At 40.1% G+C, this 18,941-nt stretch overlaps 1 protein-coding gene across 1 annotated transcript; it reads left to right on the top strand.

The window, feature by feature from the left end:
- The first annotated feature begins 28 nt into the window (after positions 1-28).
- On the top strand, positions 29-18,284 carry FAM76B (family with sequence similarity 76 member B). The gene is made up of 10 exons (XM_026675597.2): positions 29-465; positions 4,819-4,883; positions 5,045-5,099; positions 5,643-5,798; positions 6,819-7,033; positions 8,855-8,902; positions 10,238-10,318; positions 11,960-12,095; positions 14,044-14,145; positions 14,875-18,284. The coding sequence occupies exons 1-10, from the start codon at positions 325-327 to the stop codon at positions 14,962-14,964; spliced, it is 1,089 nt and encodes a 362-aa protein (XP_026531382.1). The 5' UTR covers positions 29-324; the 3' UTR covers positions 14,965-18,284.
- The last annotated feature ends 657 nt before the right edge of the window (positions 18,285-18,941 follow it).

The following is an 18,941-nucleotide window of genomic DNA, read 5'->3' as shown; positions in this document are numbered from 1 at the left end:
AAAGGAAGTATTGCCGCGCGGCTCGGATTGGACGAGGAGGCGGGCCCGCCTATCGGAGGCGTTCATTCGCTCCTTCGCTCGCGCTCTCCCTGTGTTTGTGTGAGAAGGAGGGAGAAGAGGAGGGGAAGGAGAGAGAGAGAGAGAGAGGAGGAAAAAAAACGGGTTCGGGTCCCGCGGCTGACACAAGGAAGAGGCGCGGCCTATCGACGCCGGGAAGCGGCCGCGTCGGCGAGGATCGGAGCGCGGTTTGTGTGGCTTGGATTTCCTCTCGGGCGGGCTGGCGGCCGGCCGGCCGTGGCTCCCTTTAGACCGAGAGGAAGGCGGATGGCGGCAACATCCGGGGCTTCTGGGGCGGCGTCGGCGGCGGGCGCGGGATCCGGCGCGGCCCCGGCTCTCTACGCCTGCACCAAGTGCAACCAGCGCTACCCTTTCGAGGAGCTCTCCCAGGGACAGCAGTTCTGCAAGGTGCCGCTTCCGAGGGGACGAGGGCGGAGGCGGCGGGAGGAAGGAAGTGAAGGGAGGGACGGTTGCGTGGGCGGCTGCGACCGGCCAGGCGGCTTTTGGATTGGAGGCTTTGGAAGAAAGGCTCTCGCCCGGTCGGAGCAAACCTTTGGCCTTTCATTATATGACGGTTTCTTTTGCAGATAAAAATGATAACACGCGCTCGTACATTCACACACTCATACTCATACACGTGTTTGTGTGTTCATGGCTTCACACACAGCCACATAGGAGTGAAAATAACCCAAGTTCGTTTTTTCTATAAATTATTCCACAGCAGAAACCAAAATGGTTACTTAAACTCTTGGCATCATGAAGTATAAAAGAGTCATCAGAAGGAAAATACAATTGGTAGTAATATTAGGGCAACACTGTCCTACATTCACACACACCCACATAGGAATGAAAATAACCCAAGTTTGCTTTTTTAATAAATTATTCAGCCAAGATGGTTACTTAAAGTAAACTCCATTAAATGTAAAAAAAACTGTCAGAAGAAAAATACCAATTAGTAATATTAGGGCAGCATACTCGTACATTTGCATGTACATTTACATACACACTCATATACTTTCACACATGTGTTTGTTCATATGTACACCCACACCCAAATAGTGAAAATAACCCAAGTTTGTTTCTTCCATCCATTCTTCAGCAGCAGAACCAAGATGGTTACTTAAACTCTGACACCATGAAGTATTAAAAAAAAAAGTCATCAGGAGGAAAATAGTAATAATATTAGGGCAACACTAGTACATTCCCATGTACACACATGGTGTAATAATAATAGGGCAGAAGGCTTTGAGGCTTTTATAATGTACTAATAGGCCGGACTCCCTTTTTCTCTCCTTAGAACAGAGATGGGGAACTGTGGCCTTTTTATGACTTGTGGACTTCAATTCCCAGCATAGCTGGCTCAGGAATTCTGGGAGTTGAAGTCCACAAGTCATTAAAAAAAGCCCAACATTCTCCCACCCATCCCGTAGAAACTTACAAAATCAGATCCTGTGCTGTGTTATCGGCTGAATTGCACTTTGTTAGCCATGGATGGGAAAATTCACAATGTTTCTATTACTAGATTTTGGGAGTGGGAGAACAAGAGGTACTGATATCTCTTGTTTGTATAAAGGTTGTGCTTTCAACCTGACATTTAAAACATAAATTCACTGCTCCTTAGATATTTGAAATTGAAAGAATCAGTTGTATGCATGTAAAACACCAAATGTTGATTGGATTTTAGCGAGGAGGAGACATCTGTTTTCTCTTAAAAAGAAAAGCTGTGCTCTTTTATGATATAAACATTCCTAGGCAGTTACAAAATCATTACAGAAGGTTAGATGTACAGTAGCTGACACATCCCAAGTCATTTAATTTCAGGAATTCATAATATCAAAACAAAGCAATTTTAAAAAATGGAAAATTTCAAAAATGCCAAAAATGGTTGTGGTTTTCTGTCTGCATCTGTATTGTCTGTGCTTTCTTATGTAACAGCCTATATATATATATATATATATATATATATATATATATATATAACATATATAATAACAGCCCATATAACATATATAATATGTGTGTGTGTGTGTGTTCTTAAGTTTTCCCAGGTATCTATGGTATTCAGCTTTGTTCGGGTATTTTCCCATGTCATTATAGTTGTGCTTTTAAAGTTGTTTCGGTAGAATCTTATCTGCCATCATCAGGCTTCTGAATTATGTTCGTCTGTGAGTCAGGCTTTCACAGCCGTTTCTGTTTTAAATTTGGTGCTAGCCTACTGCTGTGTTAGAATGGTTTTTCTTCATCCTGATTGGTTGGGAGTCTTGGTCTGTGTTTATTGGTCTTGGAGTTTGCTATGTTCTAATATTGGTGTTTCTAATATCTTCTGTCTGTTTTGTAGCATTTTTTTTTTGTCTTGCTTGGCTGGCAACATTGTGTTTCCTGTATTGGAGGCTTTTAGTACAGCTTGCTTCGGGTAAATGGACGGCTATCATTTATTAGGAAGCTAGGTTTCATCTGGGTGCCTGGTTGGGGTGTGTCCTGCCCTACGTAAGAGGTACTACAGACAAAATCAGTAAGATACTACACAGGCATCACATCAAGACTGCCTTCAAAACAGACAGAAAAATAGCAGCCATCCTAAGAAACCCCAAAGATAAAATTGACCTGGAAAACCAAGGCATATATGAAGTCCCCTGCACCTCATGTCCTGCCACATACATCAGACAGACCACTTCCTCACTAGTCCAACACATGAAAGCCAGGGTCATAGCATTGACTTCAATGGCACCAAAACCCTAGCCACTATAGAAAACCCCAGCTACAGAATTATCAGAGAAGCCATAGAGATTGAAAAAAGACCTGAAAGCATGAATAGAAGAGATGACTCCACCAGACTGTCAATTATCTGGAAGCCTGCACTCACAAACAAAAAAATCTCCATACCACAAGCCAAGCAAACACCTGGGCACAAACAGACCCCCCCTCATACCTCCAGCTCAAACACACCCCAACCAGGCACCCAGATGAAACCTAGCTTCCTAATAAATGATAGCCATCCGTTTACTCGAAGCCAAGCCGCACTAAAAGCCTCCAATACAGGAAACACAATGTTGCCAGTCAATCAAGACAAAAAAATGCTACAAAACAGACAGAAGATATTAGAAACACCAATCAAGCAGAACACAGCAAACTCCAAGACCAATAAACACAGACCAAGACTCCCAACCAATCAGGATGAAGAAAAAGCCATTCTAACACAGCAGTAGGCTAGCACCAAATTTAAAACAGAAACGGCTGTGAAAGTCTGACTCTCAGACGAACACAATACAGAAGCCTGATGATGGCGGATGAGATTCTGCCAAAATGTCGCTACAACTTTAAAAGCACAATGTGGGAAAATACCCAAACAAAGCTGAATACCATACATACATACATACATACATACATACATACATACATACATACACACATACATACACACACACACATACACCCATAGACAGTATTCATTGAATAAACGTGTAGTGTGAGGCAGTCTATTAGGTGTTACAGAAGTGAAACTACTTAGCAAACCTTGGGTTCAGCAGCATGGGTATTTTTTAAATGATAATAACTGCATAGAACAGAGTCATTACATTAAAATGATATAGAAGCACTTGCAAGAAAAATAAATAAAATAATCTCCACTGACGAGCAAACTACATTTAAATTGTGTGTGAGATTATTGATTTTTGTGAATGATTTTTATTGCAATATTTTATGTTTTAAATCTCCAAAAATTGTTGAAACATATGGCATACGGGTAATCCTTGACTTATGACCACACTTGGGACCAGAATTCCCAAGCTGGTTCTTAAGTGGGTCACAGTCAATTTTATTATCTTCTTTGCCTTGGTTGTTAAGTGAGTCACTGCAGTTGTTGAACGAATCTGGTTTCCCCCTGGGAAGGTTGCAAATAGCAACTACATGACCCCAGGACACTGCAACTGTTGTAAAGACATCTTGGTTGCCTAGCCCAAATTTTGATCACATAGCTGTGGGGATTCTTTAATGGTCATAAGAGTCAAGGCTAGTTGTAAGTTAATTTTTTCAGTACCACTATAACTTTGAACGGTCAGTAAACAAATAGTTATAAGTTGAGGACTACCTGTACATCTTTATTTGAAACAAACTTAACTTGTTAATTTTGTACAGTAGTCTAGCAAAGGTGCTGCTCTGTTCTAATAAATTATATTGTTAGTCCAATAATCAAGAATAGTTTCCTATTTTACTATCTCAGCTGACAGAATGTTTAAAAGCGGTAAGACTTCATTGTGTCTCCTCCAGACCCCAATTAATTTTTTGAAACAAACTTGGCAAGTGAGATTTTATCTCATGTGTCTGGTGACACGACCATCATTAAGTGTATATCACAGTACAGTATTCAGTACTACTGCCTTATTATGTAATAATTTGATTAAAATAGATATAATTTTAATGCTTTCAAGATTGGGAACATTCTTGCATTGTACATTTAAAAAATTAAACTAATATAATTAAATCAAATACACTAATTACACAGAGAACCAAGGTGATTCGCAAAAGCTGAAAGTTAAATTGGGCATTGCATAATGTGTTCACAAAGATTTAGAAGCTGTATAATTTAGCTGTGTCTGTACATGTGTGTGAGATAGGGATGCAACTTTCCATTTTGATACACTAAATTTGGTGATCTGCTTAATTGGTAAAACTTGTTGGCAGCAATTTTGTTTTGTAAGATAAAATCTAATGTACCTAATACCACTCTTTGCACATCAATAAAATATTGATTATCTCTTCTAGGAATGTCGGATTGCGCACCCCATTGTAAAATGTACTTACTGCCGATCGGAGTTTCAGCAAGAGAGGTAAGTTAAATATATTAATGAACAAAGGATTGTTGAAGGAAAGTAACTCTGGAAATGCCATGCATGGAACTTAAATTCATATCTAGTTCTGCTTGCTGAGAATTCTTGGAATTGTAGCCTCCACACGTCAGGAAAATAACCTCGTTTTGCTTTCCTTTTAGCAAAACTAATACAATATGCAAGAAGTGCGCCCAAAATGTGAAACAATTTGGAACGGTAAGTTAACATCTTTAGTCATATTTGTGATTGCTAAACTATAATTGTCTAGATTCTTACACAAATTGTAGACATTTTACCCTTGTTCGTTTGAAATAATAGAGCAATTTTCTGAGATAGCAATTACCATTTTCCTTGTTTATGTGACATGAAGAGAGATATGATCCATGCATGCTGACAATTTATTAATAAACATAACACTGAGGGGATTGTTTGTTTTGAGGTTTTTGGAAGCAGATAAGAAATTTATGCCTGATGTAGACATCCAGATGAATGCAATTCTAATTTTATGAAACAGTTCTAGACACTGATTGGAATTATATGAGATGGAACTACTGAAACTCTATTTTTCAAAGGGATTATAACCCATTATCTCTTGTTCCAGTTATAAAACATAATGTTCTTTTAGTGTGCAAGTATTTGATGACAATCTGTCTTCAGCCCCCTGTATAATTATATGATCTCTCCCCCCCCACCACTTGATTTTCAGTTCTCAACAACTTAAATTAACATATTTTAAGAGTTTCTAACCATTTTTTCCAGCCAAAACCCTGTCAGTACTGCAACATCATTGCTGCTTTTATTGGTACAAAATGCCAGCGTTGTACAAACTCTGAAAAAAAATATGGACCACCTCAGACATGTGAACAGTGTAAGCAGCAGTGTGCTTTTGACCGCAAAGAAGAAGGAAGAAGAAAGGTGGGCTTTGGTGATCTTAAATAAAAGTTTGTGGTGTAAAATTGACAGTGCAATTGATCTCAAAGCAACTGAGTAAAATCCAGCTTATATTCCATTCTCCCAAGTGAGACCTGAGTGTTTAGTTATGCTACTTAGTTTTACATTGACGAATATCCATAGCAATGACCAAATCTTGATATGTAAATTTAAAAGATCTCTCTGTTATCCCTCTTCCTTATGTCTTACATAACTAGATTAGTTAGCATTGTTGATCTGAAGTTTTCTAGAAGAAAAACTGCCTTTTATACTACATTAAAACAACTACTTCCAAGTATTTCTAGAGAATTAATTTGCATATAAGGAATTTCTCTTCATAGGTTTCTGGGTTAGGGATTATATATGTTTATGTAACGCCTGATAGTAAGATAAATTAATTGGATGTTACGAAAGAGTGGACTACAAAAATAATCACATGAATTTTTTAAATAATATGTTAAGAGGTTCAAATATCAGTGTCAAAAGTTTGCCCAGCTACTATTTATGTGATATAGGTTATTGCAGTAAGCACTGAATTCTACATAGAGTATACAAGGTACTGTAGTGCTATAGCCTTAGGAATTCATCATGTATAGGGTATACATAGAAGAGCCAGTTTATTTAGTGGTTAAGGCACCAGGCTAGAAAGCAGGAAGTTATGAGTTCATGGCCTTTGGCATGAAAGCCAGCTGGGTGACTTTGGGCCAGTCTTTCTCAGCCAAACCCACCTCACACGATTGTTGTTGTAGGGAAAATAGAACGAGGAAGATGTATTGGATATATTTGCCATCTTGAATTATTTGTAAAAATAAAGGCAGGATGCAAATTTTTAAAAATGTTAATTTGTTAAGCTCATACACACACACATATTCGTATTCTTGTTTATATTAAGATCTGTGTGCAAGAATAACAGCGGTAGTATTTGATAATTTTATTCTGGCTGTTGTGTGTCTTTTTAGCACTCAGTACGTGTAACATAACTTGCTGCGAATGATTTCCCAAAAGGTTGATGGGAAGCTGTTGTGTTGGCTTTGTACTCTGTCCTACAAGCGAGTGCTGCAGAAGACCAAGGAGCAGCGGAAGAGCTTAGCGCCCTCCCATTCTAACTCTTCTACGTCTATTACCGAGAAAGACCAGCATCATTTGAAACACCACCATCACCACCACCACCGTCACCCGCACCACCATCGCCACCATCATCACAGCGGCGCCCATCACAAGTAAGTGCGATGGGAAACTCTGAAATGGAAGTGGCCTTAAGGAGACATGTCCCTGTGGAAGGGGGTAGATTTAACTGATGATGATGATGATGATAATAATAATAATAATAACAACAACAACAACAACAACAACAACAACAACAACTTACCAAATTCCTTTGGTAAGACACAATTTTCAGAAATCAGATTGTGATGTGGCCAAAGCACATCCTGGTTTGGAGAACGCTGCAGTTGTCACCGGAGAACTTGGATCATATGCTGTAGCAGCGGTCTGTGTTGTCTGATGTGGGTGTGTGGGGAGGATGAGGAGGAGGGATAGTTCCATATGAGTGGTGAAAAAATTTTTCAAATAAAAAAAATACTATTTTTTGAATAGCTAGGGGGGGGAAAGGGAAAGGGGGGGGGGGGAACGAAAAAATAAGCAAGGGGGGGGGGGGGGGGGGGAAGGGGGGGGGGGGGGGAGGAAGGAGGGGGGGTGAGGGGGGGGGGGGGGATTTCACATGGGGGGGGGGGGGGGGTTTGTCCCCCCCCCTTTGGTGACTGTACCCACACGCACAGGTCCATTTGTGCAAGAGGCAGACACCTACATCCGCGGCTTGTGCAAATGGACCTGCATGCAGTTACCTGCTGTTTATGCAAGTAGAGCTGCATGTGTGCTCACCTGTCGCTTCTTTGGCCTGGTTCCGAACAGGCTGTGGTCCGGTAGTGGGCCATAGCCTGGGGATTGGGGACCCCTGTCATATAGCATCTTGGTGTATTGGCCAGGAATGTGTTTGCGTGGAACACGCATACCTCAACCCATCCCAAGTGTTCTGGCCCAGCTCTCCAAACACAACAAACCCTCTGAAGTTAACTCAAAGATTCCTTTTATTAGGAGCACCAGCAGCCCCAGCAAAAAAATTCTCACTGCAGGCTAACAAGTCTGTCCAGCAGGGAGATGAATAGTTGTCTGCCACATCTATTCATCTCCGCCCCCCTGCCTTTTATCCCCAGAGCTAGGGTGGGGCTTCGCTAGCAGTAGTCGCTCTTCCATCCCAAGGACCGGCCCATGGATTTCCACTGCTCTCCTCTCCTCTGCCTTCTGCACATCCATGCGTCAGGCCCTGGACCCAGCTGTTCCTCCTCTTCCTCATCAGCCACCTCCAGATCTGGGGGCTGTTGTCTCTCCATCTGAGGTCTAACAGACGGCCCAGACTCTGTCTCTGTCTCTCTTTCTCTCTCTCCCCCTCCCTCCCTCCCAGCTCCATTATCTCTTCCCCCTCAGAGCTCTCAGGTTGCCTTGATGCTGACCCTGACTCCCACGCCTCCTCCTCTGATTCGGCTGCTGGAGGGGCCAACAGGCCACAACACCAAGTCTTTTCAGTGTCAGGGAAAGTTCTAATCAAATTAATTAAGGTCCCAGAACTGAGCTCGTTAACTTGGTATTAGCCATTTTTTTAGGGATCGTTGCAATGGAGCCAAAAGCAGCTCAGGAAGGGAGAGTTTGTTTAGGGCCCGTGTACTGACTAATGGTGAACATGCAGGTGAGAGGGACAGAGATGCTGCTGGGGTCATAGATGTGGCCATCAGTCACAGAGTTACTTTTCATCACCTTTGTAATGGCAAACAGTCATTGCCCATGGCAATCGCTAAGCGAGGGTTACTTGTAATGGCATGCAAGGCCACAAACATTGTCCGGCTCCTTATTAAAACACCCTGTATGTTTGCTTTCTTCTTTCTCCCTCCTTTCAAACCACTCTACTTCTGAAGTTACTGACTGAAGCCAGTTATTGGAATTCCACTGATAAGCTGGTTGAACGTTTCTGCATTTGTGTATTTCAGAATCGGCAGTCTGAGTCCAGAGGATGATCAGGGGTTGTGGAAGCAGAGGTAAATAATATTGAAAACACAACGCTTGTTTTGTGTCTGGATTGGAAACTATTTTTTTGTTTCTATATAAAGAACGGTTGCTGGAACTGGGTCTGTCTAGTTTGATAAAAAGAAGGACTAAGGGGGACATGATAGCAATCTTCCAATATTTCAGCAGCTGCCACAAGGAAGAGGGAGTCAAGCTATTCTCCAAAGCCCCTGAGGGAAGGACAAGAAGCAATGGGTGGAAACTAACCAAGGAGAGAAGCAGCCTAGAACTAAGGAGAAATTTCCTGACTTGCCTCCAGAACAGTGGTGGTATTCGACCGGTTCTGGAGAGCTGGTAGGAGCAGTAAGCAGTGGAGACTGAACCTTTGCTCTCCGTTGCTCTGCTGTTGGGCCCGCCTGCCCGACCGGGCTACCATACTCCCTTTTATCGGCAGAATTTGAAGCGTAGCTGCTTTGCGCGGCACAAAATAGCGCCACACAGCAGCTGCTGAAGCGACTGGCATCGTGCAGGCTTGCAGGAGGCGAGTTAGAACGTGTCTGCACCTGTGCAAATGCCTCTGCGCCTGCGCAAAGTGCATGTTTGGCGCACACGTGCATGCAAAGTGTGTGCACACACGCAAAGCACACCCACCAAGCCGGTGGCAACAATTTTTGAATCCCACCACTGCTCCAGAAGTTGTGAATGCTCCAACACTGGAAGTTTTTAAGAAGAGATAGATCAACTATATGTCTGAAATGGTACAGGGTTTCCTGCCTAAGCAGGGGGTTGGACTAGAAGACCTCCAAGGTCCCTTCCAATTCTTCTCTTTTGTCCTATACTCTTCTCTTCTTTCCCCTTATGAATTGTTAGATGCCAGCAAATGAAAAATGTAGTTACCAGAAGTGGTGAGGACAGAATTGCCTCACCCTTAAAATTAACAAGCTGATTGAGAACATAGCATTAGAGAAGAGAAAGTTAAAACTTTTGTCACCTGTATTAACTTTTAAGAAGATTTCACTGACATCATTGGAGGCTTTTTGAAAATCCTAATTGCTGAGGATCTTTTTTCTTTTCTTTTTTTTTTAGGGAGGGCACAAATAGCATGGCATTAACAGTAGAATGTGCTTCAAATGTTCCTTGAGTGACATTAAGCATTAAAAAGAATTAGGAATGATGGAAATTTGTTTTTAAGAGTTGAGAGAAAAGCTAAGAGGACAGACAGGGCCTGATGCAAGGGAATCCTTGCCACAGCTTTATAATATTTATAGATATATGATGAATTTATATTACGTACTGCTGCTTGCTATTTGGGGTAAATGTGGCTATGTGACCATATGTCACACAATATTCTTAATGTTTCTTTGCAGCCATAAATCCTCTTCAGCTATTCAGAATGAAACTCCAAAGAAAAAGCCCAAAATGGAAACCAAGCCATCTAATGGAGATAGGTAAAAATACAGATCTGAATTTTTTTTTCTGTTGAATAAAACAATGTACGAACAAGTAAAGTTCATACTTTCCCCATTTTTTAAAAAAACATTCAACATAAATATTATTTCAATTGTTGACACTTAGAGATTTCTACAAAGCTAGCCTAAATCTTTGCTGAAAATTCTGATACCAGCAATTCTTGGAATAAATGACCTAAACTTAAATCAGAAATCAATATAATGCAGCAATATGTAATGCAATATAATGACCCTTGTGGTTATTCTAAATACAACTGGTCTCTGACTTAGGACTCTAATTGAACCCACAATTACAGTCATATAGCCATGCCCAATTTTTATGACTTTTTTTTTTTGTGGCAATCATTAACCAAACCCATGGTTTGCTATGGGACATTCCATGAACCCCGGGTTCTGGCAAAAATATAAATTGTGGTCATGTGACCGATGGATGCTGCAAGTAGTTTCAGTGTCAGCTGATTTACCAAGTATGCAAAAAGGGGTCATGTGACTATGAGGCTGCCAGAACTTCCAGTACTGGGCATAAGTTCCTTTTATGGCAGGGGTGTCAAACTCAAGGCCCAGAGGCTGGATCTTGCCCACGGGGTGCTTAGATCTGGCCCACGGAACCGCCCTGGAAATAATGAAGAACCAGCCGGCAGTGCCTCTGCCAGTGAAATCAGAGCAACCCTTGCAAGCTCCATTTTTGCTGGCAGAGGGTTGCAGGGGGCCATCTCAGCCAAAACGGAGCTCAGGAGCCCGTTTTCGCTGGCAGAGCATTTGGGCGTCCCTGACAGGAGTGACATCGAGCTGGCCTTGCCCCCCAAGGTCAAACATAACCGTGATGTGGCCCTCAATGAAATCAAGTTTGAGACCCCTGTTTTACAGGGTCTATCATAACTTTGAAGAGTTGCTAAGTGACTTGTTATAAGTTTTCTGCACATCGTATGTGAAAAATGAACCTCTTAGTTGACAGTTGTTCGTATATAAAAAATAATAATAACTGCTCCATTAAGGAAGTTTCTGACCCTTTGAAAGTCGATGCTCAAATATATGTGGTCTTTTTTTAAAAAACCTGTCAATTACCAGACGTAAAAATGGATAAAAATCTGCATACAATGGAAGAGATTACATGCAATGCATCTATATCATAGGTATGCTTGACTTCCGACCACAGTAGAGCTCAAAAGTTTTGTTGCTAAGCAAAGGCAGGTATTAAATTAGTCATGTCTTGTTTTATGACCTTTTGGCCGAGGTGGTTCAGCAAATCACTATAATTGTTAAGTGAATCATTAAGTGAATTGTGTGCTGTTAAGCGAATCTGGCTTCCTTCTGTTGACTTTGCTTGTCAGAAGCTCCCTAGAAAGGTTGCAGAGGACAATCCCAGGACCCCAGGATATTGCAACCATTGTAAATACTTAGCAGTTGCCAAGCACCCAAAGTTTGTTCAGGTGGGAATGCTAAAATGGTCACAAGTATGGAACCGGTCACAAGTGACTTTTTTTCAGTGCCATTGTAACTTTGACCATAAAACGAATGGTTATAAGTCAAGGATCACCTGTATCAAGCAGATAAACATACACCCTTGGGATGCAGTTTATTCCTGCTTTTAATTACATTTGATTCTCTTTATTTTTACAGTAGCTCTATAAATCAGTCAGCAGACAGCGGGGGCACCGACAACTTTGTTCTAATAAGTCAGTTGAAAGAAGAAGTAATGTCACTGAAACGCCTCTTGCAACAAAGAGATCAGACTATCCTGGAGAAGGATAAAAAGGTGAATGGTTTAGTCATTTGAGTAACTACTTTGGAAGTTTTCCGTCTGTATCTGAGAGTTGTGTTTGTCAGATATTTAAAAATGCAGCTAAACATCCAGACCCTCAGTGGGCTTTCCCAACCACAGCTAATAGTGCCATGCAGACATAGCCTCAGAAAACAGACTCCATGGTTTCCCAAGCAGTTTAAGGCCATTTATGTAAATTAATGTCATCTAAGTCAATTTATATAATTACTCATATAATGTAAAATGATGCAAATAGTCTTGAGTGCCTCCAAGAACATCTATAAATAAGGCTGCACATTATAACAGATGGAGTGGTTTTGAAAGTTGTCCTGAAAATTACTTTAATATACAGTTTTTCATCTGGGAACTTTACCCCATTGCTATGCTTACGTTTGTTATACAATCAGCTTGATTATACACATGCTCAACTGAAGTGATGAGTTCTGTAATATGTCCAGAGTAAGTACTGTATAACACCTCTAGTTTCTTCAAATTTAGAATGATAAAGGGTTAATATTCCTCAAGTTTCTGATTCCTCAGTGATGTATTAAAATAGTCTTAAAGTGGTTGCATAAATCAATAGGGCACAAGACATTTCAGGAGGAAAATAATCACTGCTTCAGCCAGCAATATTAGCGAAAGCTAACGTACAATATATGGCACGGTATGCTTCTAATGCCAAGAAAAACAGTTCACCAAACATTTTCAACAGGAGGTTTATATCAGAAGGGAAGTGAGGGGTAATTTCCTATCTTCCATCAAACTTGGGAACCAAGAAACTTCTTTTTGGAAAAGAAATAGGATTCAGAGGGAAGATGCCCTAAATTAGTAATCAACTGTGTAAATGACAAATGTACTGGATAAATTCAGGAAAAAAATTTGTGTGGATCTTAAAAGGATGACAGTTTAGCATGGAAGCACTAAAAAGCTTGAAATATTTTAGAAATTAAGCCAAGGAGTCTCATTAAAATATTTAAGCAGTTAGGATAATATTGGTTATGTAATTTTACAATATTCCTCTTTTTTTTACCTCATGAGTTTAAATGTATACCTACCACTTCATGATAGCTCAGACTTTTATGACAAGGCTAAAGTTTCAGGTAAATTAGAAAAAGCCTATATTTTTAAAAAAATGTTTCTAAAACATTTTAAAGGACAGTGTGTTTGGTTATAATTAAGAAAACTTGGAAAATTCTAAATCACTGTATTGTATTTTACAGATAAACTCGGCATCCTTTATATATACAGATAAACTACTGTATATACTCGAGTATAAGCCTAGTTTTTCAGCCCATTTTTTGTGCTGAAAAAATCCCCCTCGGCTTATACTCGAGTCAGATCCCCTCTGAAAAAAAATGGTGTGGAGTCACGGCCTCCGGCGGCAGCGACTCCCAACAGCCCCAGCCGGGAAGGGAAAGGCAAAAGCGCTTTGCCTTTCCCTTCCCGAGGCGGCGGGACTGGGGCCGCGCCGGCGGTAGTGACTCCTGACTCAGGGGGCCTCCGAGGGAGGGGAAGAGAGTGACTCCTGCCTCCCGCTGTCATCATCATCTTCTTCTTTTGGGTTAGTGAATCAATTAAACCTTTCATGATAGTGAGATCGTTTCCCAAATTAATTATTTTTATTTTTGAAATTTACCAGTAGCTGCTGCATTTCCCACCCTCGGCTTATACCGAGTCAATAAGTTTTCCCAGTTTTTTTGTGTGTAAAATTAGGTGCCTCGGCTTATATTCGGGTCGACTTATACTCGAGTATATACGGTACTTAATGCTGCATGATGTTCTCTTTTCTGGCCTTCAAAGCAGTTGAAGAAAATTGGGTTCTTTATCTTTAATCATTTATCCAGTAGACTCAGGAAATACATATTGTTGATATTTGAGAGTGAGAGCATTGAAGTAACCAGGGACAGTATTATTAAAGAGATAATTTAATTCTTTTTCTCAGCTGACTGAGCTGAAGGCCGACTTTCAATACCAAGAGTCGAATCTAAGAACCAAGATGAATAGTATGGAAAGAGCTCATAAGGAAACTGTAGAACAATTACAGGTAAATGGTATTAATTTAACAGGCCATCAGTAACGCCTCAGAACATCACTGAATGAGAGCCAAAAGGCCTAAATTTTGAACCTGGTACTGTTCCATTTCACTGTATTACCCAAAAATCAGGAGGAGTCCGCTAACACCTTTCCTGATTTCATAAATGTTATTTTTCTTTAAAAAAAAAAAAAAGTTGGCATCTGATGAAGTGAGCTACAGTTCACAAAAGCTTGTGCCTTTTGATTAAATGATTTTATAATCATTGAATGATATTGATTAATAGTAATAGGTAAATAATGAAATGTGTTAATCTCAAAAGCTACTACCTTCGCTGTCTTAGAACGATATGATGAATTGGTAGTTTCTCCTTCAGACAAATCTTACCAGACTAAAGTACACTCTGCATTATTATCATATAAATGCTCTGAAGATTTAGGGAAGATCTTTCCTGCATATCAATGACTCAATGTTGATTTGTCTCCAATGTGGTACCACAGACTGGACGAACCAGCCTACTGCGTTGGGTTCTCCATCTCTGATATAGTGTTTCCTCCCCCTGAAATTAGGATTCATATAAATGGTGTATTTAACTGCACGGGTAGTTGTGCAGCAGCCTTTTTAATAATGATGTTAAGTTGGAAGCAAAGCCATTTTTAAGAAGAATCTTCACGTGGCAATGTAGAATAATGCAGATGGTACAAAATAACCAGGAGCACCGGCCATTTTGGGTTTTTGTAGGCAAAGAACAGAGAGCTTCTCAAACAAGTTGCAGCATTGTCAAAGGGCAAGAAGTTTGACAAAAGCGGGAATATGCTGACATCACCCTAAGAAGATGGCGGCAGTTTGCGTAGCTATTAATCTCAGAAAGGTAAATCGACTCCGGGGAAAATTCCGTAGAAACAAACCTTTTGGCGTGCAGAGTTGCTGGCATAGTTCCTGTATACCTTTTTCTAACTGAATAATGTTACAGAGGTTTGTTTTTGCTTTTTTTTTTTCCCCCTGCAAATTAAAATTATTTGGATTATTAAAGTACTTCAACAGGTTTGAAGAAGGCATGCATATCTATATAATGCATACGTGCAGCCATGCAAAAGGAGGCAGATGGCCAGTCCCTGGTGATCAGTAAGCGTGCTGTCCCTGGTCATCACATCATGCAATAACACACACACACACACACACACAAGCCCTTCAAGAGGACAGCTCCCCCAGGTGCTCCTGTTGTGCAGACTGATTGCATTTGGTTGGACTTTAGCAGGTCGCCTGGACAAGAGCAAAAACTTGCGTAGGGAGCTGGACAAAGACCTCTGAGGACAACTTTCAATCTGATCTACATTCCAGCAGCAGCTAATTTGAAAACTGAGCAAGAGCACTGGAGATGTTGACCAACCTTTCTTGGTCTTTCAGTCCAAATAAGAGTGCATTGAGTTTTAAAATCATGGTGCTTTTTATTACAAGAAGCTTATTAAACCTTATAAATATATGTAAAAGATTTTAACACTTCTATTCTTAGTAATAACTGGTGTTTTGCATTTCCTGTTATAGAAAATGTAAGAGATTCTCTATTGTAAGTACCGGAACAAAATGTGTTTTTTCTTTTTTCTGAAAATACGCTGTAGACTTTTTCCTGCAAGTGCCTTTTCTCTCAACGGTTTATTTATAGGAAAGTTGGTATTTGTATATACTTTTCTTTTTCTTTAACCATGTTTCAGCGTTCCCCTGTAGGTATATATTTATAAATGCATATACAGAAGGATCAAATGCTCAGATCAAATGGTTAGAATGATAGGGAAGGTGCTAAGTTCTGGCAGGCAATGAATTTTGGCTGTAGATACTGTAACAGATATGTCTGTGTAGAGAGTATTTGTCTTAACTCTTGCTGTGCCTAACTTAATGGGGGGAGGGGCTTTTAAACTGTCGGACTTCTATGAATAGATGAATTATTTTATTTCAGTGCTGATTTGCATTGTATTCTCAGTGATGTGTTCTCGATTGAACAATGATGGGACAATATTTGAGCTTAAAGTTCACTCTCCAGGTGTTTCTTTTAATGAGATTGAATTGAAATTTAATGCTGTTTCTGAACAGTTCTGGAAACATGGCTCGTTATTTCTACACAGTGAGAAAATAACAATTCTATCCTGCTAAGGGAATTATCCCACAGGAGTTCTGTGGCCAATAATTGGGAGCCTAAAAAAAGGAACCAAGGAGAAACCTGAATGCCTAACTGAGAATTTTTTTTAAAAAAAACAACAACCACCAGCTGTGTAGTCATAGAACCATGCTGGCCCTACAACCATGGCTCAGTCTTTGCAGTAACAGGATAATAATGTAGGCTCTGAAGCACCATTTGCACTAGAGGGATAAAATGAGATTAAACAGCACATTTTCTTTCCCAGCTAAGAATTTAATCAGACATGCCATAAATCTCCCCAACTGCATTTTTGGGGGACAGCCTAGGATTGTGTGGAGGTAGATCAGTAACCATAGAGACCACCATTACTTAATATCAGCTGTATACATATCTGTAGGAGTTTGTTGAGTGTGTTCTGCTTGCACTCTCAATTTCTTCAGGGCAAAGATGTCCCCCCCCCCCCCCAGAATTGCACAAACTAATGCAACCTGGAATGTGTCTCCAAACCTTGTGTAATGCCCAGGGGTTTCTAGCACAGCGTTCTTCAGACTTGGTGACTTTAAGAAACGTAGACCAGCATGCTGTCTGGGAAATTCCCAGGCTTTGAAGCCTACACATCTTTAAAAGTTGCCGGATTTGAAAAAAGACTGCTCCAGCAGGTAAGCAAGAAGTGACTCTGAACTAAGTAAGTTGGAAATCGTGATTTGGATGCGTAGAGCTTAAAGACAGAAACCATGAGAATGAGGTAAGGCAGTGGCCCTCAACTTTTTGGCTGCCATGGACCAGTTCTGTGGAGGGCAGTTTTTCCTCAGGCCGGGGGCGGGAGGGGTTGTTTCACGTACTGCCTGGATCCTGTAGGTGCGCAGATGGGGCTTCACTCATTTGCGCAATCTGATTTTTAGCAGGCTAATCCGATTTTTAGCAGGTCCGCAGACATGGGGATTGAGAACCCTGGATGTAAGACACTAGAAAAGTTCATCGCCATTCCAGAAAAGAGTTTCTTTGACCTAAAATGTATTAGCCTAAACTTGTTTCTATTAAATGGAAAATCCAGTTGATAAAGGGGTGCTCAATTTATTATCACAGGAATTGCACTTCAGCGAGCCTTCGTGTTTTGGGGGGGCCCCAGCTACTGGTTTGGGGAGGGTTTGTTCCCAAGAGACTACTGAATAATTGTAATTTGAAAACACACACACAAAAAAGCTGCTTTCTACAATACTGAGATTTTTTTTATTTTTTGTATACTAAAGATGAACTTTGTAAATTTATAAATACTATTTGCGAAGATTACATGATTATATAGATAGGGTAGAATATTCTTTTGCTATCCTGTTGAATTGCTTTATCATTCAGACTTTTTCTTTTTAATTGCTGACTTCCATTTCAGAGTATTTTGATACTTTTTCTGATTGAATGACTACCTGTCATTGGTGGACTTATTTAAAAAGAAATTGGTCAAAACTTTTCACAAGAAACGTAATGACTTTCTGATCAAGGCATTGTCACTGAAACCTGTTTATGCTGCAATAGGAACATTATATATAGAGGAAGAAAAAAATCCAACAGTCTGGTTTTTAAATACCAGAGCTGTGGGATATCCCATTTCAAAACATTTACAAGAGTTTTACTATGTCTAAAGAGAAAATATTTATTTTTAATTGTAGTGTTTCAAAGGCTGGAGATTTGAGTGGCTTTCACAAAGAGCTTGATGTTATGTAGACCCAAGATGACACACTATGGTTTTTGCATTTAAATCAATTCGGGGTTTTTTTTTTAAATAATTGGCATCAAGCAAGGGGAAAAAATCCCCTGGGCTTGAATTATTTATATACATTTAGCCTGTAAATAATTGCAATTTTTTTGTTTTAGTTAGAATGTCTATCTCCATTTTGAGGTGAAGCTTTTCATCTTAACTTACATTTGTATATTGTGTTGAAATTCTGTACTGGCACACATTTGACATTTTTGTACTTTTTCTAAATCCAATATTTCACAATAAAAGCTTCTTAAAACAGCAGTATGCTTGTCTTATCAGTAACTGCCTATTGGGTTCCAGGATTGGGCAAAGGGATAATTAGAATCTCCGGGTTTGATCAGCCTTTTCCAAACTGATGCCTCTATAAACCTTATATCTTCTAGCTAGCATCTTATAGTTTGTGTGTTTTACAGATTGCCTGTAATGGATAAACGTTTAAAATAATAAATGAGATTTGAAGTTATGATTTCAAGGTGTTCCAAGTATTCTGTTTAGTCCAGTGGTTTTTAACCTTGGGAGCTCGAAGTTGTGGGGGACTTCAATTCCCAGAATTCCCCAGCCAGCATACTGGTTTGAGCATTCTGGGAGTTGAAGTCCACACACCTTAACATTTCCAAGGTTGAAAAACACCAGTTTATTTTATCACATTCTGGAAGTTAACTGCAAAAAAAAAAAAATGTTTTATGGTTTTCGTATATAAGCTAGGTTCACATAGAGATGGAAAGTACCATTTAGCTCTTACTTAGTCCTGCGCTCAGGAATTTAATTTAAAACCATTTACAACAAAATACAAATAGTTTTTGTATGAACACATCCAAAGAAGAGGAACACTCATTGGGGTAATAGGTTCAACCACTACTTGTTCTTACTGCTGGGATTTACTTATAATATTCAGTCGCTTTGCCTATATCACTTAAA

Source organism: Notechis scutatus, chromosome 5 (assembly GCF_049901735.1).
Source record: "Notechis scutatus isolate UNSWTSFEM ecotype Mainland chromosome 5, rNotScu1.2, whole genome shotgun sequence".
Lineage (NCBI taxonomy): Eukaryota > Metazoa > Chordata > Lepidosauria > Squamata > Elapidae > Notechis > Notechis scutatus.
The sequence above is the reverse complement of the archived record's forward strand: the minus strand, read 5'-3'. Positions and strand labels throughout refer to the sequence as shown.